Raw genomic sequence first — 21,936 nt, forward strand, 5'->3', positions numbered from 1 at the left:
TAGTTGTAACATTGAGATTTGTGACCCTATTCTACTGGAATCTGTTGGGTTTATGGACTGAAGCGCATCTATGGGCTAATGCACATCTTTACTATAAAGTGTGACAGTCTCTATGTTCCATACAGAGGGCCTGGTTAGTTTCCTGTTCAGTATCTGTTGATAAATTCAGCACACTGACAGGTACCTGAATGGTACCTTCATAGTTGTCCTAGTGCTTTAGCCTTGCGGATGGGATACTTCCCTATATTGGTAACTCTCCCTGGGTGGAGGTGGCATCCGTGCTCTTTTTCTGCTAAGGGTATCCTGGGTGTTTTCATACTATGTTCAGGCCAGTAGTTGGTACTGATTACACTCTACCATCATGTAGGAAGTTGTCTGCTGTTTGACAGGAGGGGTGGTACTGCCGTCTGACCCACTGGAAGGAATTGTAGTCTCAATCCTCTCGTATCCGTCTCATGCCCAGTGGGATCGCCACTCGTTGACAACTTCTATGGTCTAAACCTTCCACTGGTTACCAACCCTTTAGTAGTTATAGTTGGACCTCGAGAATGGTTCAGGGCGACTGTTAGGTCGTGACTCTTGCCTCCTTGTTTGCTTGGTTAAGAGTCTGTGGACGGGTTCAGCTCCGTCTCTGTATATTGGTATCATTATACTTTTATCTATATGATTGATGTCCCGCAGTGCTGGGATTCTGCTGTCTGAGACTGTTGCAGCTTCCTGTAGTTGTCGCTGGTACGGTTTTCTCGAGTTTTGTTCTCATGTTACTGCCATTCTATGGATTCTAGTTGGGGTTTTCTGCTCCCAGCGGTCTTGCTTGGTCTGTTTTTGGCTGAGCTTACGGTGTTCTGATGCTTCTCATCTGCGGCTACTCTCTAGCCGTATTCCATTGAATTTACGCTGTAAGTTGTGGAATGTCTGTGATTGTTCAGCAAGGAGCTCTGATTGTCTCCTGGCTCTACGACATGCCTCCAGTCTTGGGCTGTCCCTGTTTCGGTTGGCCGAAAGGTCGGCAGGTTCTCCGCGCTTCCCACCCGGGAGGTTGGCTTTGGGCCGTCCCCACTGTCTTGAACTCCAGTGTCCCCTAGTGGATGAAGGAGAAAACAGGATTTTGGTACTTACCGATAAATCCCTTTCTCCGATTCCACAGGGGACACTGGACGCCCGCCCAGCGCTGCGTTCCTGCCGTTTTGTTGGGTCCTTATCTAGTTGTGTGACTGCATGTGTTCCCTGCAGTGGGTTCCTCTGTTCTCCTTCAGTCGGTATTGTTCCGTTCTGTGGTCTTCTCCTTCTCCTCATTTTCCTGTTGTCTACCGTCTCCTCTCGGGCTCTGTTCTTAAAACTGGGGCTGATGGGGCATAGAGGGGGAGGAGCCAGTCACACTTCAGAATTATTTAAAGTGCCAGGCTCTGCTCTACCACCGTCTATACCCCACTGTCTTGAACTCCAGTGTCCCCTGTGGAATCGGAGAAAGGGATTTATCGGTAAGTACCAAAATCCTGTTTTCCTCATATTCAATTTCAAAGACTTTTTGCAGGTGCGAAAAGTCTTTGTCAAAAAACGTGGATAACTTTTCACCATAGAATAGGTAGCCATAAAAAGTGCAGAATTGGGGTTTTGGGGTACAGACTTAAAAAAAAAAAAAAAAAGTACCCCGCATCCCTTCGAATGTCCCCTGAAAGTAATGTTTCTCAAAAAAAATTGAAAACTACCATAGGACACCCCAAAAAAAGTGGTTTCGTTTTGAGGGCAAAAAAAAGTTGGGGGACAAACTTAAAAACTAGCGAAATAGGCTCAGGATGGGTCCCCAAGTATGCGGCAGGTGTTCTTTTGGTTGAGTTTGATTGTGGCAGGTGTTTTTTTGAAGAATTTTTAAAGTTCACTCTAGGGGCTTAAAAATATGCTTGTACCCCAAATTTGATGGGGCTAGTTATTTTTCAATAAAAATTAAGCTAAATGCTATTCTTCACCACTATCTCAAAAGCGCAAAAACACACCTGTTGAGACCATTTAAAAACCCCAAATACTTTCAGCACGGCAATTTGAGGGTACCCATAGTGAATCCCCATGTGAGACCATCTTTTGGGGGGTGACAGGCTGATTTCTCCAAAAGTGACAGGATTTTTCACTACTTACCTTTCCGCTGGCTCCCGTTTGTCGCCAATTCCAAATTGAATTCGTGGATACTCGGGCACGCACCCGATACTTTATCCCCATCAAAAGCTCCAGACTTTTCACCGGTAATTGAATATGACCCTTGGGTGGAGTTACTTACGGAAAGGAAAGGTCGGTCTGACTGTTGTGGGGCATATTTGCACTTCTCAGCGTTGCTAGTGATTAAACCTCACTGACATTGTCCATGTTCCTCCATGTTCTTGTAGTCACATGTACGGTGCAGCTGGTGTAAAGCGCAGACCTCTGTAATGTGTCTTATTCTCTGTACTTACCAGCCGCTGCTGTGGGAGCCTCTGAGAACAGAAAGTCCTCAGTGTTCGTGAACTACACAGCCCTGTACCCTTTTGAGGCCAGAAATGCAGATGAACTTGGCTTTAATGCTGGTGATATACTTCAGGTAAATTTTCCCCAGGTGAATCTATGTATAATAAATTACTACATAATATTCCCAAATGTGCCCCTCCCCTGTAGATGGAGCCCTGCTGGACGGTCTGCATTTTCTCCAGGGCTCCTCCTTTCCTCATAAGGTGGGTACACATTAGGCGATGGTGCAGATGAACGACATATTGGGCAGGCGGGCGGTACACACTGCACGATCCGGTGACTGACCGTCCGATAGGCCTTTCACTGGGACCATTGAACTTGGGGTCGGCAGCTGGGTCGCTCCGGTCGTCCATGCATGCACTGACGACGAAACTTGTGTCGGGCAGCGAGGACGCGCGTAGTGGGTACACGCTAGCAATGTGCCTGATAGGTCGGCCCGATCCTTGGGATTAGACGACATAATAATTTAGTGTGTACCTGGCATTAGAGTCCCAGACGAAAGCCGGAGGGGGAGAGGTAAACGTAGGTGAATCAGTAAAAGCAGACCCCAGTTATGAGGGTCAGACGATAAAAGCCATTGTCCATTTATCGGTCATGGCTTTGTGCCCCGATTCCTATGGAATTCTTTGTTTGCTTTTTATATTGCTTCTCTGTTTTGGTCCTTTTGGTCATCTTCTGCAACAAGTGAACAACTCCTCTTTAGGAGACTTTGGGGAAATGCCGTGTACACCCATGTAATAGTCCACAACCTGCAGGCATCGGCGGGTACCCAGCCAGTCTGGCCGCGGTTTTAAAGTAGCAATTATTTAATAGGTAAAACCGGCTGGTTTTGCCTTAAATCCTGATTGGTACATTAAAACAGCGTCCAGACTTATCTGGAACCTGCCGATGCCTGCAGTTTGCTTCCTAGTATATAGAGTATAACACGGACAATCGCTAGGGCAGAATAAGACCGTATTCCCCCCCCCCCCCAAATACTTTGATGATGACCCACGCATTTAAGCGGGTGTCACTGCCCTGAAACTTGACGTCAGAATTCCGGCCACTCCGGAATGGGTAAACTATGCCGGATGAGGGATCTAGGTGTTGGCGGCTTTTTATTAAGAAAGCTTGATTCTCTATTATAAAATGATTTAGATGACTAATGTTCCTCTCTCTGATCACCAGGTGGATGAGAAGAATATAGGGGAGCCCGGGTGGCTTTATGGCTGCCTAAAGGGAAATGTGGGCTGGTTTCCATCTAACTATGCTGAAAGAGTTCCAGAGACTGAGAAATCGGCGCCATCTCCGAAGAAAGCCTTGTTGCCTCCCACCATCTCTGTGTCCGCTACCTCACCGCCTGCCAAGTAAGACCAAGCGCATTAGTTTAAGGGTAATCAATCCCTGTAGATGACCTATGGGGGCAGACTATCCCAGGGGCTGTAATGCAGCTGACCAGATGCGGCATTGATGGGCTTGGCTAGCATGTGCTTTCTGTTCTCTTTAAGCTTCACCTGATGTCGCTGTGCTCTTCTGTGTGACTGTAAGATTTTTCCAGCACTTCTGTAACTGAGGGGGAGATTTATGAAAGCTTGGAGAGAGATAAAGGGCCTGATTCAGCACGGGTCGCACGGCTGCGTTCGCACGCACCACCTAGCTGCGAAAATATGCTAATGAATGTAATCGCACGGCAACCACAGCACTATACCAATACGCCCATCTCTGTATAAAGCCTGCCCACTTCCCATGACATGCATCCGCAAGTCAGCGAAAACATCGGTAACTTCGGAACCGTTCGCACAGTTGTTGTTGACCTGACCCTACCACACAAACTGCTAAACTTCTTTTTGCCATCTAGACCTCTGCCAGCGTATGCTATCGCAGGGGCTTAATTATGCACACCACTGTAACTGCGTTCAAACGTACAGGCACACCCGCGTTCCGCCGAACACCCCCAAATGGTCACTTCATGTCAATCACTCAGTGAAGACTCTGCGTGCTTATTGCGATCGCTTCACGATCGCAGCGGCCGGTTCGCAGACGCGCACTGCGATACATGCGCAGAATGCAAACATCGTCCGTCTGCGTGCGAACATAGCCGCGTGATCCGTGCTGAATCAGGCAAAAAGTACCAACCAATCAGCTCATAAAGGTAATTTTTCAAACATGTCCTGTAGAGTGACAGTTAGGAGCTGATTGCCCCAATTTTGAGGCGGTCGCAAGAAGCGATCGCTCTCTCTGAATGAGGGCGGCCGCTTCATTTTTGAAGTGTGGCCTCCTGGTCGTTAGTTACTACCCACAGCTTAACGACCGTCCAGCTTGATGGTCACGATGGTGATAACCATCGCGACCATCGGGGCTTGCGACGAGACCCTAAGGTTGGGTCTCAGCAACCGCAAGCCCCAGGGAGCTTTCTGCTCTGATGGAGCAGGAAGCTCCCCACTGACATCACTGATGATGTCCGTGCGGCCGCCCACAAAACGGTAGGCGTTCGTTAAGGAACGCCTCCGTTTTGGAAACCACCCCGCCCGGCCTGCCTACCAAACGGGGCAAGCTGTCGATCAACATCGCCAGCCGCCCCTTTGGTAGCAAGCTCCGGAGCGAGAGAGTTTCTCTGTCTCTCAGGGGCTTGCGCACGCACAGTGCGGTCACTGCGCGTGCGCAGGACTAACCATCGAGTCGGTTGCGAGCGTATCGGCGCTTGCGACCAACTCTGAATGAGGTCCTTTGTCTCTCTACAATTAAATTCTCTCTAAACTTTGATAAATTTCCCCTAATGGGACGGCAAGTATCCCACTGCTTCACTACACTCAGTGGGCCTGAGAGTGCTCGCTCTGAATCATGGTGGCATTTTTTTATTTTTTTTTTTAGAGCCGGCCCTCTGGCCGCTCACTAAGCTGTGGGCGACCACCCATAGCTTTTGCGGGCGGCCAGGTGATGGTCGCGACCATCTGGGCTTGCGGTAGGGTCTCGTCCGTCGCAAGCCCCAGAGAGCTTCCTGCTGTAACAGAGCAGGAAGCTCTCCACTGACATCACTCGTGATGTCAGTGGGGCCGCCCCCAAACGGCAGGCGTTCCATTGGGAACGCCTCCGTTTGGCCAGCCAACCCCCCCTGCCTACCTCCAAAATGGTGCGAGCTGTTGATCAAAATCGACAGCCGCCCCCTTTTGGTGCGAGACCCGGAGTGATGGAGAGCCCGTCGCTAGCCGGGTCTCACGCATGTGCACGTGGGAGCCGGTTCCGCCGTGTGCATGCGCAGTGGCCAAACATCGATGCGCTTGCGAGCGGATCTGAATCAGGCCCAGTGTCCCGCGTACTGAACAGCTCTTACAGTTTGCCAGCTTTCACTAAAATAATGGGATAGCTAGTATGCAGACTTAGACCCTCATTCAGAGCCGCTCGTTAGCGGCAGTACGCTCGTTCCGAGCGATGTTTGCACATCTGCGCATGCGTACGCTTTTTAGTACGCATGCGCGAACCAGTCAGTGCGGCCGAAAATCCTTTGTACGCTATATAGCGAGTGCCTGCTATTTTGAGTGACAGAATGAGGCGTATGTGGGTGGTAACAGGGGAAGGTGCTTGAAAATGGGGAGTGGAGATCCGAACGCAGGCGTGCTTAAAGGTCAAAACGGGCGTTTTATGGGTGTGTATATTTAAAACAGCAGCGTCATTGACTACGTCACTGGGTTATTTTATAGCCAGAACTGCACGCAAATTTGTGGTAGCAAACACCAACCACAAGAATAGCGAGCAGTTCATACGCTGGTCGATGTACTCGATTAATCTAATAAATAGCGGACATGACGTAGGATGCGTGCGGCCAGGGGGCGTTTTTAACAAATAAACGAGCGTATGTTTTGCTCGTTCGTTCAGACTTAGAGGTGTGAACACACTGCAATGTGCGTACGGATCATTTAAATAGCCACCCCTTGTTTTTAAACGAACGACCGCAAATAGCGTCCGGCTCTGAATGAGGGCCTTAGTCTATCTCAGCAATATCAATTGGCTCTTGTATATATTAATATCCAATTGCAATATTTATTCCTCTAAAATATACTTCTGCATTATTTGGTTTAATCTAGTTTTTAAATCCTCCAGGTCACTTTCACCAACTAAGACCTCCGAGGGGGATATGGAGTATCAAAATCTACCTTTCTCCAGCCTTAACTTGAACTCCACGTGGCAGAAAACCTCTGCTTTTACCTCTTGCGTCTCCCCAGGCTCCATCTCTCCCATCCACGGTCAGGTAGGTGTCGGCAACAACCGCATGTCTCCTCGCAGCTGTCTGTACCCTTAGATCTGTCTTGTTTGCTGGTGCTGTTGTGTTTTTTTGTCATATGAATGTGTAATGATTGTAGAACCTTTAGCAGGCTGGGCGTGCGAACAACTGCAATTCGGGTGATGGTAGGTTGGAGCTGTTTCCAGGGAGCATTCCACCCGTTTTATGGAAGCTTTAGGATATAAGATATTAAGTTGTTGTGAATTAATAGACTTTTCAGAAAAAAAGTTCCTTTGGCATGCAATCCAGGTTCATGTTTCCGTTTGTACCCCCATTCAGGGTCAGCCAGCGGGGGAGGTGAAGGCCCAAGCACTGTGCTCTTGGACTGCAAAAAAGGACAACCACTTAAATTTTACCAAAAACGACACCATCATTGTGCTGGAGCAGCAGGAGAACTGGTGGTTCGGGGAAGTTCGTGGACAGAAGGGATGGTTCCCCAAATCCTACGTGAAGATTCTTCCCGGAAGTGAAAGTAAAACCCCGGAGTGAGTAGATACAGAAAATGACACTTTTTCTGATGAAAATGTAATCCATTCTCCCCATAGGATTCATTTCATAAACTGGTGCAAATGTGACCAGACAATTTTTGCGGCAAATCATTCTGACCTTTTGTAACGTATCTTATAAAATAAAAGCCAACATCTCATTGGCTGCTATGGATTACATCCACTTTCTGCAGACTGTACTATGCCGTGAATTAAGCATATATATACGTTATTGTCAGCACGTCATGTGATACCACTGGGATACGTTTAGGAATCCCGCAATCCCGACCGCCGGCTTCCCGAATCCTCTATCCCGCCTAGGGGTAAATGACAGGCGTCTAAAATCTAGACGCCTGTCATTTTCCCGACGCCGGGAGACAGGCGCCCAGGATACCGGTCAAAGGGATGCTGGGCGCCGCGAGCGGACAGCTGCGGGGGGGGGGGGGGAGGGTTAGGTTTAGGGCACCTCGGGGGGAATTAAGGTTGGGCACCCGGGAGGGTTAGGGTTAGGCAGCGGGGTATGCAATCGGGAAGCCGACTGTCATATCCCGGCAAGGGTGAAATGCCATGCGTCTAGATGTAGACGCCCGCATTTCCCCGACGCCGGGAGACCGGCACCAGGCATCCCGATCGTACTGATGCCGGGCGCCGTGAGCGGACAGCCGCGGGGGGGAGGGTTAGGTTTAGGGCTCCTGGGGGGGACTTAGGGTTAGGCCACCCCCCCGGGAGGGCTAGGGTCAGGCTTGGGGGAGGGAGGGTTAGGGTTAGGCACCCCCGGGGGGGACAGGGTTAGGCACCCCCCCAGGGGGACTTAGGTTTAGGCAGCGGGGAAGGGGGTGGTTAGGGTTAGGCACTTAGAAGGGGGGATAAGGGTTAGGCACTTGGGGGGGAAGTTAGGGTTAGGCACCCCTAAGGAGGGTTAGGGGGCTTAGGTTAGTAGATACTCACCTATCCACGATCGGGATTTCCAGCTCTGTCGGGCTTCCGCTGCTCAGAACTCTGCTCATGTCGGACTGCCGCTGATGCGGCCGGCGGTATTTCATACCTATTCCGGCAGCGGGGAAGGGGGGGTTAGGGTTAGGCACTTGGGGGGGAGGTTAGGCACCACTAAGGAGGGGGTTACGGGGGTTCGTTAGGTTAGTTTATACTTAACTTAGGGACGATCAGGATTTCCAGCGCTGTCGGGCTTCCGCTGCCGGCCTCTGCTGTTTTGTCGGGCTGCCGCAGCCAGGAATCGAACTGCCGGTCATGCGGCAGCCGGCTTTTCAAACCGAATGTGATACCACCTATAGCTGTTTTGTCTCTTGCAGACCTGAACCTGTGTACGCTGCGCTCAAGAAGAAAGCTGCAACCCCGACTTACGCCGCAGAAGGTGAGGCCGCTAGAAATGTGTTATCCAGATAGATCCCGCTCCGAGATGTATTGTTGGCATATTAGAGCCCTCATGTTTGTATTCCATATCTACTTTTAACTCCTTCAGGCTTGTCCTTGCTGTTTGGCGACGGGAAATGTGTTAGTAAGAATCTGCAATACAATAAAATAATAAATCCATAGCATCTTTACCGACAGACCTACAACATCCTATCGCTAGAATTATGCGTTCAGGTAGATGAAATGATTGGCCAGGCATTTCATAGTCCAGTACAGACAAATTCCGCACGCGGAAATCCCGCAGCGAGCGGCTCCTGCTTCGTTTTCAGAGTAACCAGTCGTTACTGGTATGTAGATATAAAAGGAACAGTACGCAAAGTGATCTAAATATACAAATAACTGGCAGATGCACTAAACAGCTGTACACGGGTGCAGAGGGGGGCGCTCCCTGATTGCCAAACCTCAGACTGTAGCTCTGCATGTAGAGGTGGTAAAATATGCAACTATTAATATGTAGCTTTCTGATCATTAAAGTCCTGATGGCAATCCAGGGGCACGAAGTGCAGAGGGGGCAGCATTTCATACTGTAGTTTGTGGCACATCGTTGCTTCACATCACGTCAAGAGGGAGATGTATCAAGCCTTGGAGAGAGATAAAGTACCAACCAATCAGCTTCTAACTGTCATGAAAAGTGACAGGAGCTTACTGGCTGGTACTTTATCTCAATCCACTTTATCTCTCCTCAAGTCTTAGTACATCTACCCCCATGGCTCGCTGTATTCCACAGTACTGACATTCTACCCATCTCATTGGGCGAATACAGTATAGTGGTGGGAACCATCCATTAATAACAAACCTGACCAGAACCTCAGAATTAGGGGTTAATATGCAGTATGTGATCTAAAACCCTAGACATGATGAAGACCCGTACCCTTCATATTAAAACCCTGTGATTTGTAACGTGTCCTCTTTTTACAGAACATGTGGCTCTGTACTCCTATTCCAGCTCAGAACCGGGAGACTTAATATTTAACGAAGGCGACATCATCTTAGTGACACAGAAAGAAGGCGAGTGGTGGACGGGAACCGCCGGTGACCGGACTGGAATATTCCCATCGAACTACGTGCGCACCCGTGATCAGGAGGTGAACGCATGATCCTCTATACGAATCGTTACTCTTTTTTTCTTCCTTTTGTAGAATCATTTCCATAAGCTCCTTAAAAGTCCTAATAAGAGAATAGAACCACATCATCCCACACCACCTCTCAAACCTGGTTTACTACCCTGCACCCTGCCAATAATTTGCTGTTTTCATACTTTCAGGGATTGGGCGGCATTGGCAAAACTGGAACTCTAACCAGGAGACCTGGTACGTAGCAGTGCACTGAAACGGCATGCATTATGTTCCTGTAACTTGTGTTACGTGAGAGGCATCAGTCTTGTTGTGCCTCAGAGCTGGAGCTTGCTGTCTATGCTGTCACAAAATGATTTTCTTTATTCCAGAGATCGCCCAGGTCACCACAGCATACACAGCGACCGGAACGGAGCAGCTCAGCTTGGCCCCAGGGCAGCTGATACTCATTTTAAAAAAGAACGCGTCGGGCTGGTGGCAAGGGGAACTGCAGGTAACTGATGGAAACGGCGTCCGTGCCCAGAGACTGGCCGGAAGAACCATTTTCTTTCTCTTTGATCTACTACGGGACACTGGAGCTCCAGACAGTGGGGTATAGATGGTGGTAGAGTAGAGCCTGGCACTTTAAATAATTTAGAAATGTGACTGGCTATAATGCTGCTTGAAATACAGACTTGGCATTATAACAAAGATAGTGGTAGAAAGAATATGACCTATAAAGGAATTCAATGCACTTTTGTGCCAACCAAATGCCTGGTGATAAGCAAGGAGGCATTTATTAAGCTTGGAGGTATGGAACACTGTATTTTCATTGCATACCAATATGATATCTTTCATTACATATCAATATGATATTTACCAATGTTAGAAGTGCAATCATGTCAGCCCTCATGCAGATGTGCACCACCTTCAAATTACTTTAATTCAGTGGCTGGTTTGGGCTCCTCCTGCAACATCTACTGCATATATTGTTTCATCATTCTGGCTCCAATTCAGCTATTGTCCAGCAGGAGCTTTTATATCATCTTAAGCTGCGTTGGTTATTTTTTGTTGCCTTTGGATACGACACACAACCGCTTTGATTTGAGCTGTTTTTTTTTTTTTTATGTAAGTGCACTAAATATCTTTACTTGCTGAAAATGCAGAAGAAAGACAGATACGCAGCGTGACTTGCCTGGTGCAAGTGAGCTGCCAGGTCCCGTGTTACTCCTGCTAGCATCGGGCATCTTTGTTTTGCCGAAAATGCGCCTAATGGCTCATACACACTTAACGATCTGCTCCATAAGCGTTATCGTTAGGTGTTTCCCCTGCACTGCCGGGTACAATGTGGTTCCCGACATTGAGCATACACACTGAACTATATCATTAACGATATCGTTCAGTGACGGTACCCTGTCTCATCCCCGAAATTGCACAACCTGACGATATCGTCAGGTTGCCCTGCAAGTACAGGCGATGAAAGACATTAACGATCCGCAGGAGCGCGCATCGTTAACGATATCTTGCATACACACTGGACGATATTGAACGCGATGAACAATATAGTTATCGTCTAGTGTGAACTATGAAGCACCAGCAGACTGTGCTGATTAATTAGATATACGACACTTGTGTATCTGTGTGCACTTGAGTCTTTAGATGAACAACAAAGGAACTTGGAATGAAAAAAAACTGCGTCCGCTACATTGTAGCACTTCGTATACCGATTCTGAGACTCAGTCGCATACAGTATACAAGTAGTGCATATAAAATTAATCAGCACAGTCTGCTGCTGCGTACTAGTCTCATCACATTGCAACTTAGACTAATTTTCACCCCAAAAAAAGATGCCAACACATAGTATCAAGGGACCTGGTGAGCTGAGAGGGTGTTTTTAGCGCGACTGCAGCAAATATGTGCAAGGATACATCCGTAGAAGAGGTACGACTTAAGGGGCCCATACATCTGCGGCTGATTACCGCAATTCTGCCGAGAATTGGGGATATTTAGCACAGTCTCGATTCCTCGATGCTGACCCTGAAAATGCTTGGAATGCACAACTGGGATTTTTAACAAGTTGAATATCCCCAAGCAGCCGATGAATTGTCGATCATCATTGTCCGCCGATAGGTGGATTGGCCGAATAAGGAATCGGGGGTCGTAGATGTGTGGCCGCCCGCATTAGTGATAAGTAAAATCAAGCTGTGGTTTGACAACGCAAAGTTTCTCCGATTACCCTGTTGCTCTTCTCGGGGGGCCTACTTGTAAGTAAGAAACGGAAGGAAAGGGAGATAATAAAAGACAAAATTAACATTTTGACCTATGGAAAATAATGAAGTAATTAGGATAAATCCTGATCAGTAATTCCAATTATAATTATCATACATGTGACAAGGTAATCTGTTGCTGTTATGTAGTATACAGCCTGTCGTAGGGGTTATGTTCATGCCATGTGACTCTTTCAGGCCAGAGGAAAGAAAAGGCAGAAGGGCTGGTTCCCGGCTACCCATGTGAAATTATTAGGACCAAGTAACGACAAGGCAGCTCCTACTTTCACTACAGGTGAGGATTGCCTTGATGTGTTGGAAAACATTGTCCGTGTCCTATTCCTATAATCACGCAAGGTGGATTAGTGATAACAGTAGATCAGATATAAGAGAGACAAAAGTTTACTACCTCTGTCCTGGCTGACAGGACATGCTGGGACTTGTAGTTACACACCAGCTAAGGAGTTACACATTGTATAATTACAAATGTATTAGTTGTTGGCAGTTGGCAATCCTGATCCTGCTTAGCTGTATATATGCTCCTAGCACAGACTCTTTGATGGGATATTATTTGCCTACACTGAAGGATTGTGGTCCTCTTTCTCCATGGATCTCCACGTCCCAGCAGTCCTCGTCTGTAGACGTTTGTCTTGTGACTGGTGTGGCAGCTCTTATGGCTTTTATTAAAGGTTTCGAGCACTGAAGTCCGTTCTCCATCCTGAAATCCCACCTCTCTCCTCCCTAGTGTGTCAAGTTATAGCGATGTACGACTACATAGCCAATAACGAGGACGAACTCAACTTCAGCAAAGGGCAGCTCATCAACGTGATCAGCAAGGACGATGTGGACTGGTGGCAAGGAGAGGTCAACGGGGTGACCGGGCTCTTCCCGTCCAACTACGTCAAGATGACCACGGAATGTGACCCCAGCCAGCAGTGTGAGTACCGGTTCCCTGATTCCGCTCTTTATGGAGTCTTATCTTGTAATCTGATATATTGGTTGGTTATGAAATCCAAATGTATCATTGGTGCTTTTGCTATGTATAAAGGGGCATTTCAGTGTTGGAGCCGTTAAGTAATCTGAGCTGGTGCTGCCCTCCCATTGCTATAAATTGAGAATAAATCGCCCCCAAAAATGTAACAATTTTATTTCTTTGTTAATGATTTTTTGACTTAACCATATTAGTATATAGTGGTGTAACGCACTTTGCCGCTCAGATTTCATCTTTGGGACTGACTTTGGTGAACACCAGTCTGTTTCTATAGTGTCCTTAGTAAGTCCCTGTAATTTGCCTAATATGAATTGTGGTGTATGGGAAACCATGGTGGGGGTTGTCTGACAGTCACAGGTGTCCCCAAGACCATTCGCCTAGACAAGTTCAACAAATTGAGAAGACTGCAGTGTGAACTGGGGGAACCGGTTATGGTTTGTTAAAACTAGTTCTTGTTGTTAAATTGAATAATTTTCAAGGGGTTGATCTGAAGATTAAGAGGGCGATTCAGTTTGGTGGGATGTGGCGCTCAGCTGCGCACATATACGGCATAAACGGGACCCGCAAAATGTTTTCCTGGACACTTTTCTGGTCTTGCTGGCCGCAATGTGGCTTTTCGGAATAGCACGTCGCAGTCATCACTTTGAATTGAATTGCCCCCTATTAGTTTTGATATTAGCTCATGTTGTTTGTTGTCTAAACCAAAATGCACCTTTTATATGCCTCATACCTCATTGATGTCACTAGTTAAACTCATAGGCTGGATTCTTATTAGGCCCGGCTTACACAATGTCTGCTTTATTTGGTGTAGGTGATGGGGGGGAACATTTTAACACCTCATTCTCTAGTGTAGTGACTTTGAACAATGAGGGCTCTCTTACACCGGGGGCAGGGGGGGTGTATTTTTCCTATTTGAGCTTCTGTAAACGGCCGTGTGAAAACTTAGTGATTAATGATCAATATTTCCCCATCCCACAGAGGGAACTTTAAAGCCTTTTTCCCCAGTAAGTTAATAACACCCCTCACCTCTACCTCCTTCAAGTAACTTCTGCTGTGAATAGTCTCCTATGGTGCACAATTTTTGTCATCTAGTCCCGTGCGTGGCACCCCAGCCTTGTCATTGATATGCGCCCAGCGTGCGGTGTAAAATCCTTGATACAGTTTACAGCTCCTAAGCCAATACATTGGGGGGACGAGGGATTACCAGATATTACAGCGTTACTTGTTGGAGCAATTTAGCAGAATCTAGTAGAAGACTATGGTCATCTATCCTGCTATTGGTTTTTGTATTAGCTCCCTGTAAGTTTCTCGGAGCATAGAGACGGAAAAGCACAGTGTGTACAAAGACGGCTTCCGTGCTACTCAGCGTTCTGCTGTTTTTATATTTCACGCCCAGAGTTAATGCATGAAGACTGCATATTCTTTCCAGTTGTGTTATGCTTTGTGCCGAGATGCAAAGCTTTATGGTTTCATTCTTGGTATGTTCTCTGCTTTATTTTTAGGACAGAGCCTTGTCTGCCTGTATGAAAGCACCACAGAGACCCACTATCCCAGTATGACTATAGTGTGGAGAGAGGCTTCGTCTGAAGGCTAAATCCGCTCATTCCTAGTCCTTTGACGAGATCAACTCTAGCGTCAATTCTACCATGTTGCCTTTTGCGTATTCATTTTGTGTATGAAAGGAAAGTGGGTCTTTGTGGGTCTTCCATAGCTTCCCTCTTGGCTAAGTGCGGTTCGTTCGGGCTGCATACTAAGCCAAGACCTCAGGACGGAACGTCTGTACTTTACGCTGCTGAATGAGCTTGTGATGCATTGCTGGGCACTGCTTTGCACACCTCACTCGCTGCCTGGGCTTTAGCTGTAGCTTGCACTATGGGGGTCTGGGCACACAAAGACCCACTAATTAACGCGTCCGATCTCACTGGACATGAATGGGGATTTAGGGGGATGTTGTTTTGTAATAATGCACAATGTTTAAAAAAAAAAAAAAAAAAATTGTATTACAGCTACACTATCACATACAACAGTCGACGCCTACATGTAAGTAAGCTGTTACTCAACAATTGTTGGGGCAACCGCCATCTGACGGGACGTGCTGGTCCTTGTAGTTCCCCAACAGCTGAAGAGCGGCAGCTTGCCTAAAATTTTGCTGCTTTTTTTTTTTTTTGCAGATGCGTTGGTTCGGTTTAGTCACCGACTTTTCTTTTTAATTAGCTTGTCCGCAGTCGCAACCAAAATATGTATATTATTACAAAGTGAATGTGTCAGCACTTCACAAGTGCAATATCTTGTTTTCGCTATTGTGTGTTAAACGGGGTTGCATGCCTTCTCCTGACAACGCTGCTTTTGACCGTCGTCCGCAGGAGGTCCGACGACAGAGGGTGGCGTTCGCCGTCGTGGAAGGGGCGACACGTGATCGGCCGTGAGGGGCTCACAATATCCTGCCGCCTCCTCCGACGGCAAAGTCCCCTCTCCTCTTTCCAGAGTCACAGGCCGCGTCAGGAGGTTGTGAAGTGCATACAGCCTTTATAAACTGGGTCATATTTGTCTGTATGTTCAGAATGTGGAAGTATTAATTGCTGTGCTGGGGTATGGTCATAGTATTGCTTTCCTTTTTCTTTTCTTTTCTTTTTGAAAAAAAGGAACTTTCCGTGACCTGCGGGCTTTGCTATTGTGAATGATTGGTACGGTAAACATATCGCCAAAAAAAAAAAAAATTAGTGAATGTTTTGTGCCAGCAGCTGCTGGGCGTTGTGACCCATTCCATTTTTATATGACTATAAATAGATGTATACAATATCCAATAAGTCTAGCCAAGGAGCAAGTAACACCGCTGTCTGTTTCTGTCATTATTTAGCAGTATTTTACCCGTCCCGTGTTGTGTTGTAGATTCATATCCGTTTACGCGCAGACAGCAGCGGTGTATAAATTCCGCGCATTCCTCCACTGTAGTGTTGCGCCCATTCAGTCGTGTTCATTTTTTTCTTTCTCTCCCGTCTTCTCAATGTCAGTGTTTTTGCCTCACTTGTTTCATTCAAGATTACTCGCGAGCAGATTCGGCAAATTGATGCCCCAGTGCTTTGCGATATTATCAAACGTGCACCAACATAGGAATATAATTCTATTGCTATTAATGTATAGGCGGAACTCCAGCTATGGCAGAACTAGAAGATCCAGTGTGCTACCACAGGTGGCACACCACAGGTTGTGTACCCCTAATTCATCCAGTCGTTTAGGGGAACATACTCTGCATTAATCATGCTGGAGATATATTAATGTTATAGTTCATTGAACCCCTGCACATTGCTATCATCACAGTATAAACTTTCCTGTCAGTGTACTGAGACCATTCAGCCTGCAAGGAACACGGGATTAGGCATATGTGCGCTCACACTGCTTTCATCTGGGCTCTATACAGCTTGCTTTATAATATACAAAATAAAGCACCTTGGATGGGACTTAAATTGGTGCTCTATCAGCGGAGCACACTAGCCATGCATATAGGCGTCCAGTGCAACCCCTGAGGGACAATGGGTGAAGCTTAAACACAATCTGTCCTATTTATAGTTTTATACGCATTTGCACATCGACCTGATTTATCAATGCTTTGACTAGAATGCTTATGTCCCATTCACTCTTCATGGGGATTAATACACCCTTCTGCAAGCTCTACAAGATGCTATTCTTGCAGAGAACAGACCATAAACAATGGAGTAAAGCAGGAAACGCCCATATGTGTGAGCCCGGTCACCAATGCCCAGAGGAGGCAGCCATTTTGTGGGCTGAACAAATATACATGAAAAATGCAGCCTATGGAGTCAGTGACATGGATGACTCCCATAATAGGAAGAGACATAGAAAGCCCTGGTTCATAGTAAGTCCATGGGCCGCATTTTGATGGGCGTTGCTTCTGCCAACAAAATGGTGGCTTCTGTGATAGGTGACATCCTCTGTGTTGGCTCCATGTACTGACGTGTAAAACTTTATATCATGCGCAGAAAGACATTTAACGCTGTGTACAAATATTATGAATTCCCTCAGAAATCCAATGTATGAAATGTTGTTCTTATCACTATTCTAATACTAGGGTCTGCACTATTCTGGAACATGACGGTACCAAGGCCTTAAATTTCTGTGCACTTGATGATAAAATAATCTCACTGAAATCAGAATATTTATAAAACTCCTAATTTATTATTGATTGTGATCTAAAAGAGATGATATAAGTAGATATAATATGAATTTTGATGTTTAATGTGTTGGTGAATGTTCTATGTTTTAGATTATTATAAAAACATAATTAATTTTACCTCACGTCTAGTTAAATGGAAACCATGGGACATCGTAACTATTAGTGAGGAAAGCCCCTCTGGAAAGTGCTGATCATTACTGTATAGACCTGTATAGTGAATAGGCTTTCCCTGCATCATAGTAGCAGCAGGTATGTTATTATACCCCAGTACCCTGTGGGGGTGCTACGCAGGACCCCCAAGTGCACATTTCCTTGTTCTTTCTGGCATTGAATGCGAGAGGGGCAGGAAATGCGGCTGTCTATTACCGCTGCGGTCCTACTTGTACACGATCGCTGCATAAATCCCTTGTTATTTTTTAGGATTATTTTTGCTTTAGTCGATTGACAATTTAGCACTTAATCTTGAGTCTTATGAAAATGACTGTCCGGCCCTTAAATTATTGGTGGAACGTAATCTCCATTTGTGACTCAAGTAAGAAGTTCGTAGCGTTGTTTTATTCTAAATAAAACGTCCGCACATTCTGGGGCAAAGCAGCTGTTGTATGTATCTTCTTTAGGTCCAAGCTTTACCTACACACCATGGAGACCCGTGGTTTGTGTGCTCGACCAATAAAATCCGTTCAGTAGGAATTAGTGAACACTGAGGCACTGAGTAGTGGCAAAAAATGCCTCATGAGCAGATGAACGCTGACTTAAGGGTTTGCATATGGCTTACACAGGTTATCGGGGTGCCTATTGGGGCCAGTTGAAATGTAGACATAAGGTAATCGTGTGGCCAGACAGCACCATTGTCTATATTCAGTGAGTACACTTTTATCGTCCTTAAGATACGCACAACTTTTCCAGTGCCCACGCTCTTCGTAAAAATCCCCACATTGATTGTTGTAATAAATAGAAGATAAACACTGAGCATGTAACCAGATCTCTTATATAGTGTGCTTTTTTTGTACCATCCAACAGCATATTGAATGTACTTCGCTACTGCACTAATTAATGTACGTGTTAATAATACATTTGATTTGCACTTTGTAGACCTTCTCTGAGAGCCAGTTATGTTTCGATTAAATAGGACTATACATAATATGTATTCAAACCCAAACACCTTAGGGTTGGTCCTTGATCTAAAATTTTTCCATAGTTATATTATTATCCTTTATAATCCCATGCATTAACATTCCACGCAGAATAAACAACGGCAGAACAATTTAGCGCGTGTGTTCCAAACGTGTAAACGAGAGCTGCTTGTACAATAATAAATATCATTCATGACGGCCAAAGCAGTTGACTTTACATGTTAAGGAGTGTATTTACTAAGGTGCGGGTTTTTAGAAGTGGAGTTGTTGCCCACAGCAACCAGAGAGATTCTACTTAATTATCTAGCACCTTCTAGAACAGTGGTGCCCTCCAAGCTGCAGTGGAATTACACATCCCAGCATGCAGTGTCACAGTTTTGCTAATAGGGCATTCTAAAACTGTGGCAGGGCATGCTGGGATATGTATTCTCACAAAAGCTGGAGGACCCGAGTTTGACACCACTGCTCTAGAAGATAATAGCTAGCATCTGATTAGTTGCTATGGGCAACATCTCCACTTCTATAAACCTGCACTTTAGTAAATCTACCCCTAAGCATGTTAGGGTGTTAGGGTCATCATTAGGAGAGGAGATATTTTATATGATTGCATTTTGTAACTTGTAGCCCTACATCTGCTGTGGAACTGGAAATATCAGCATGTCCTGCTAGTTTCAGGCTGACGTAGAGTGCTGGGACTTGTAGTTGCACAAATGATTGTTTATTGAGACACCTTCCATAGAGAATATCGTTCTCGTTATTGGGAATTACATTTTTATTTATGTTATAAGCAGGAAAGTAGATATTAAAATTTATATATAAAAGAACCACCAGACTATACTAGGATACTGCTTACTAGCGTCTGATTGGTTGCTGAGGGTTACAGTCCCATTTTTTTCTGTGCGCCAGTTTTAATTATTCCCCTATAATATTTAATTCTATTGATGGTGCTGCAAGGTACCTGAAAACACCAAAGTATTTTTGGCCGCAGCTACAGTTTTAGTATAAGAGATTCCAAATGATTCTGCAAAGTTTAACCCAACATTCCATCTGTACGATATTCCATATCCTCATTCCGTTTCTGTACTGATCATTTATAAGACCTGAAAAGCAGGTGACTTTGATTTAGCTGTTCTGCTAACGCTGCTATCTCGCAGGCGGGTTAATGGTGTCTGGCTCTTAGTGACGCTTTAGTGATTTACTTTTGTTGTTGGAAATGTATTATTTGTGACAATCACGCACTTGCAATTTTCTTCACGGCATGGGCTAATGTGCATTCTGCTGTACAGGGAGATCTATGTAACTATGCAAATGTGTTTATTAAAAGGTCATTTCATTGTAGATGTCTGCGTGTCATTTTTTATTGTGTGTGTGGTTAAGCCTTGTACGCACAGGCATTCATATTAAAGCTGGGCATCCACTATACAATTTTCTGTCAGATATCTGTCCAATCTGGCTGATTGGCATGAAAACCTGGTAATGTATGGGAGCAAATGACAGTCGATCATATGGTTTTAAACACTGAAAAAAGGGCAAAAAAAATTGTTCAAATTGGTTACATTTGTGTTTTTTTAACCAATTTGTCCGAACAACCATTTTTGGCTATTTTCCAGTGTTTGTGAGCAAATGGACGATTGTCATTTGCTCCCATACATTACCAGGTTTTCATTCCAACCAGCTAGATTGAACAGATATCTGACAGAAAATGGTATAGTTTATGCCCAGCTTAAGTCTTCACTGCCCACTCCAACAGTCTGGTAAGTATACTTAAACACTGATGTAAAAGAAAAATATAAAAGTAGGAAAAACTTCTGGTAATATGATATTCTGCTATCAATTCATATAGGAGAAATAGAATGTTGAATATGTTCCTTAGAGGAATACCACAATTACGACGGGGTTAAATCTCTTTCCAGTGTATAATTTTTTTGCTGAGGAACTTAAGACGATAAGTCCAGAATTTTTGAGCAGGAAAGTTTTGTCGATACTAAATGTCTGCAAACTGACCCATCGTTCCCCATATCCCCAACTGACCAACTCCTAAGTGTTTCTGTTCTTTTCCAGAGTTTCATGGAGAGGGCGGAAATTGTGGGTTAAACATCAAGGTCAAGCGGGAAGTTATGTGTCAGAATTTTTAATTTTTGGCAGTGCATTTGTTGCTTGGGAAACTGAAGGAAGGTCCCACTGAAACCACTGGGAGAATTTTTAGGTGTAATTTTTTTTTTCTACATAAATCACTGAGGCAGACTATAAGAAGCCGTAGTGTTCATTCTAGCACCCTGCACCTGTCGGAACCTGTGCAGTTCCTCTTTCCTGCCTGAGGTTTCACTCCCTACTCTGGTGCTTCTAGCACACTCAGCTGATGCAACAAACTGCTGAGATGTAGACCAGAGTGTGCTAGAAGCACAAGAATAAAGAGCGACACCCCAGGCAAGAAAGAGGAACTGCACGGGTTCTAACAGGTGCAGAGTGCTAGAATGAACACAGAAGCCACTTGATAATTACTTTTTTTCCCTTGGTTTGTGTCTTCAGACTGCTTAAAATGATCAGTAATTATTCAGATTCCCTGGTATTATGTGACTACCATGGCAACCACAGTCACAGGGCACATGGTGTTAATAAATAAACCTTCTATTATACATGTTTTCAATGGACATGACGTCTTCAATACATATTGGTAGTCACGGGAGGCACTTAAATAGGTAAATTATTAAATATTCAAAATTGTTTCATAATTTGCATAAGGAGCAAGAAAAAAATTGTTTTTCCAGGAACCCTGCTAGTTTTCATCTTTACAATTTTTAGGTACTATAGACTAAACTGATAATGTTTGGGGTCTGCTGATGATTCCCTATTATGTTTGAGGAGGTGAAGATTTTAAAATAGGATCATTTAAAAACACGTGCCGTTTGTGTAATAAATGGAGGAGTAGAGAAACGAGTGACTCCTTAGTTGCTACCTTTTCCAGTATTAAATATTTCTGTCCTACATTCATTCAGTCAGATATTATGTAGTACCATAGTTTAACCCAGTGGTTCCCAAACTTTTTTGAATCACGCCGCCCTAGAGTATCAGCACTGTTTTCACAGCACCCCTAGGTTTAAGTTTGTTATTGAGAAATTCAGAAACAAAATCTAGTTAAATAGTAAAGTGAAGTAAATTGTGCTTACCTGTCATCAGTTCATTTGTGTGGTGGTGGACTGGTTTGCACTTCTGTTTGGTCACATATTTACATTACATTGACCATAAATAATTTAATTTGGTGCTGGATTACAAACCTGAGGCACCCCTGCAAGTGTCCTGAGGCACCCCAGGGTGCCACGGTGCACAGTTTGGTGAACCACTGTTTCCAGAAAACCGTTAGTGAGAAACTCTGCTTGTGACCCGAAGGTATTATTATTATTATTATTATTTGTATTTTTTTTTCTCAATTCTCCATTGAACTTTAGGAATATTTTAATCCAGAACAGGTTATGGCAACATTTGGGTATGTCTAATTATTGTCATCTACTTGTTTTAAAGCGAGTTTTTCTGTCCCATCTATATACATATCAGGATCTAGAAAAAAAAAACTGTATTGTCTTTGCTTAGTATGGAAGTACATTATTGTAAAAGATTTTAATATTCATTAAAA

The 21,936-nt window shown here is 45.1% G+C and overlaps 1 protein-coding gene across 3 annotated transcripts in view; it reads left to right on the forward strand.

The window, feature by feature from the left end:
• ITSN2 (intersectin 2) overlaps nt 1-21,936 on the forward strand; it is a 158,040-nt gene that overhangs the window by 108,072 nt on the left and 28,032 nt on the right. For all 3 annotated transcript variants that reach the window (XM_088467287.1, XM_088467285.1, XM_088467286.1), the window contains 10 exons: nt 2,448-2,569; nt 3,664-3,842; nt 6,574-6,721; nt 7,034-7,239; nt 8,550-8,611; nt 9,589-9,755; nt 9,935-9,980; nt 10,115-10,236; nt 12,188-12,284; nt 12,735-12,926. In XM_088467287.1, coding sequence (XP_088323413.1) covers nt 2,448-2,569; nt 3,664-3,842; nt 6,574-6,721; nt 7,034-7,239; nt 8,550-8,611; nt 9,589-9,755; nt 9,935-9,980; nt 10,115-10,236; nt 12,188-12,284; nt 12,735-12,926 — 1,341 coding nt within the window. The remainder of the gene's footprint in view (nt 1-2,447; nt 2,570-3,663; nt 3,843-6,573; nt 6,722-7,033; nt 7,240-8,549; nt 8,612-9,588; nt 9,756-9,934; nt 9,981-10,114; nt 10,237-12,187; nt 12,285-12,734; nt 12,927-21,936) is intronic.

This window comes from Taudactylus pleione, unplaced genomic scaffold, assembly GCF_031769625.1.
Source record: "Taudactylus pleione unplaced genomic scaffold, aTauple2 ptg000070l, whole genome shotgun sequence".
NCBI lineage: Eukaryota > Metazoa > Chordata > Amphibia > Anura > Myobatrachidae > Taudactylus > Taudactylus pleione.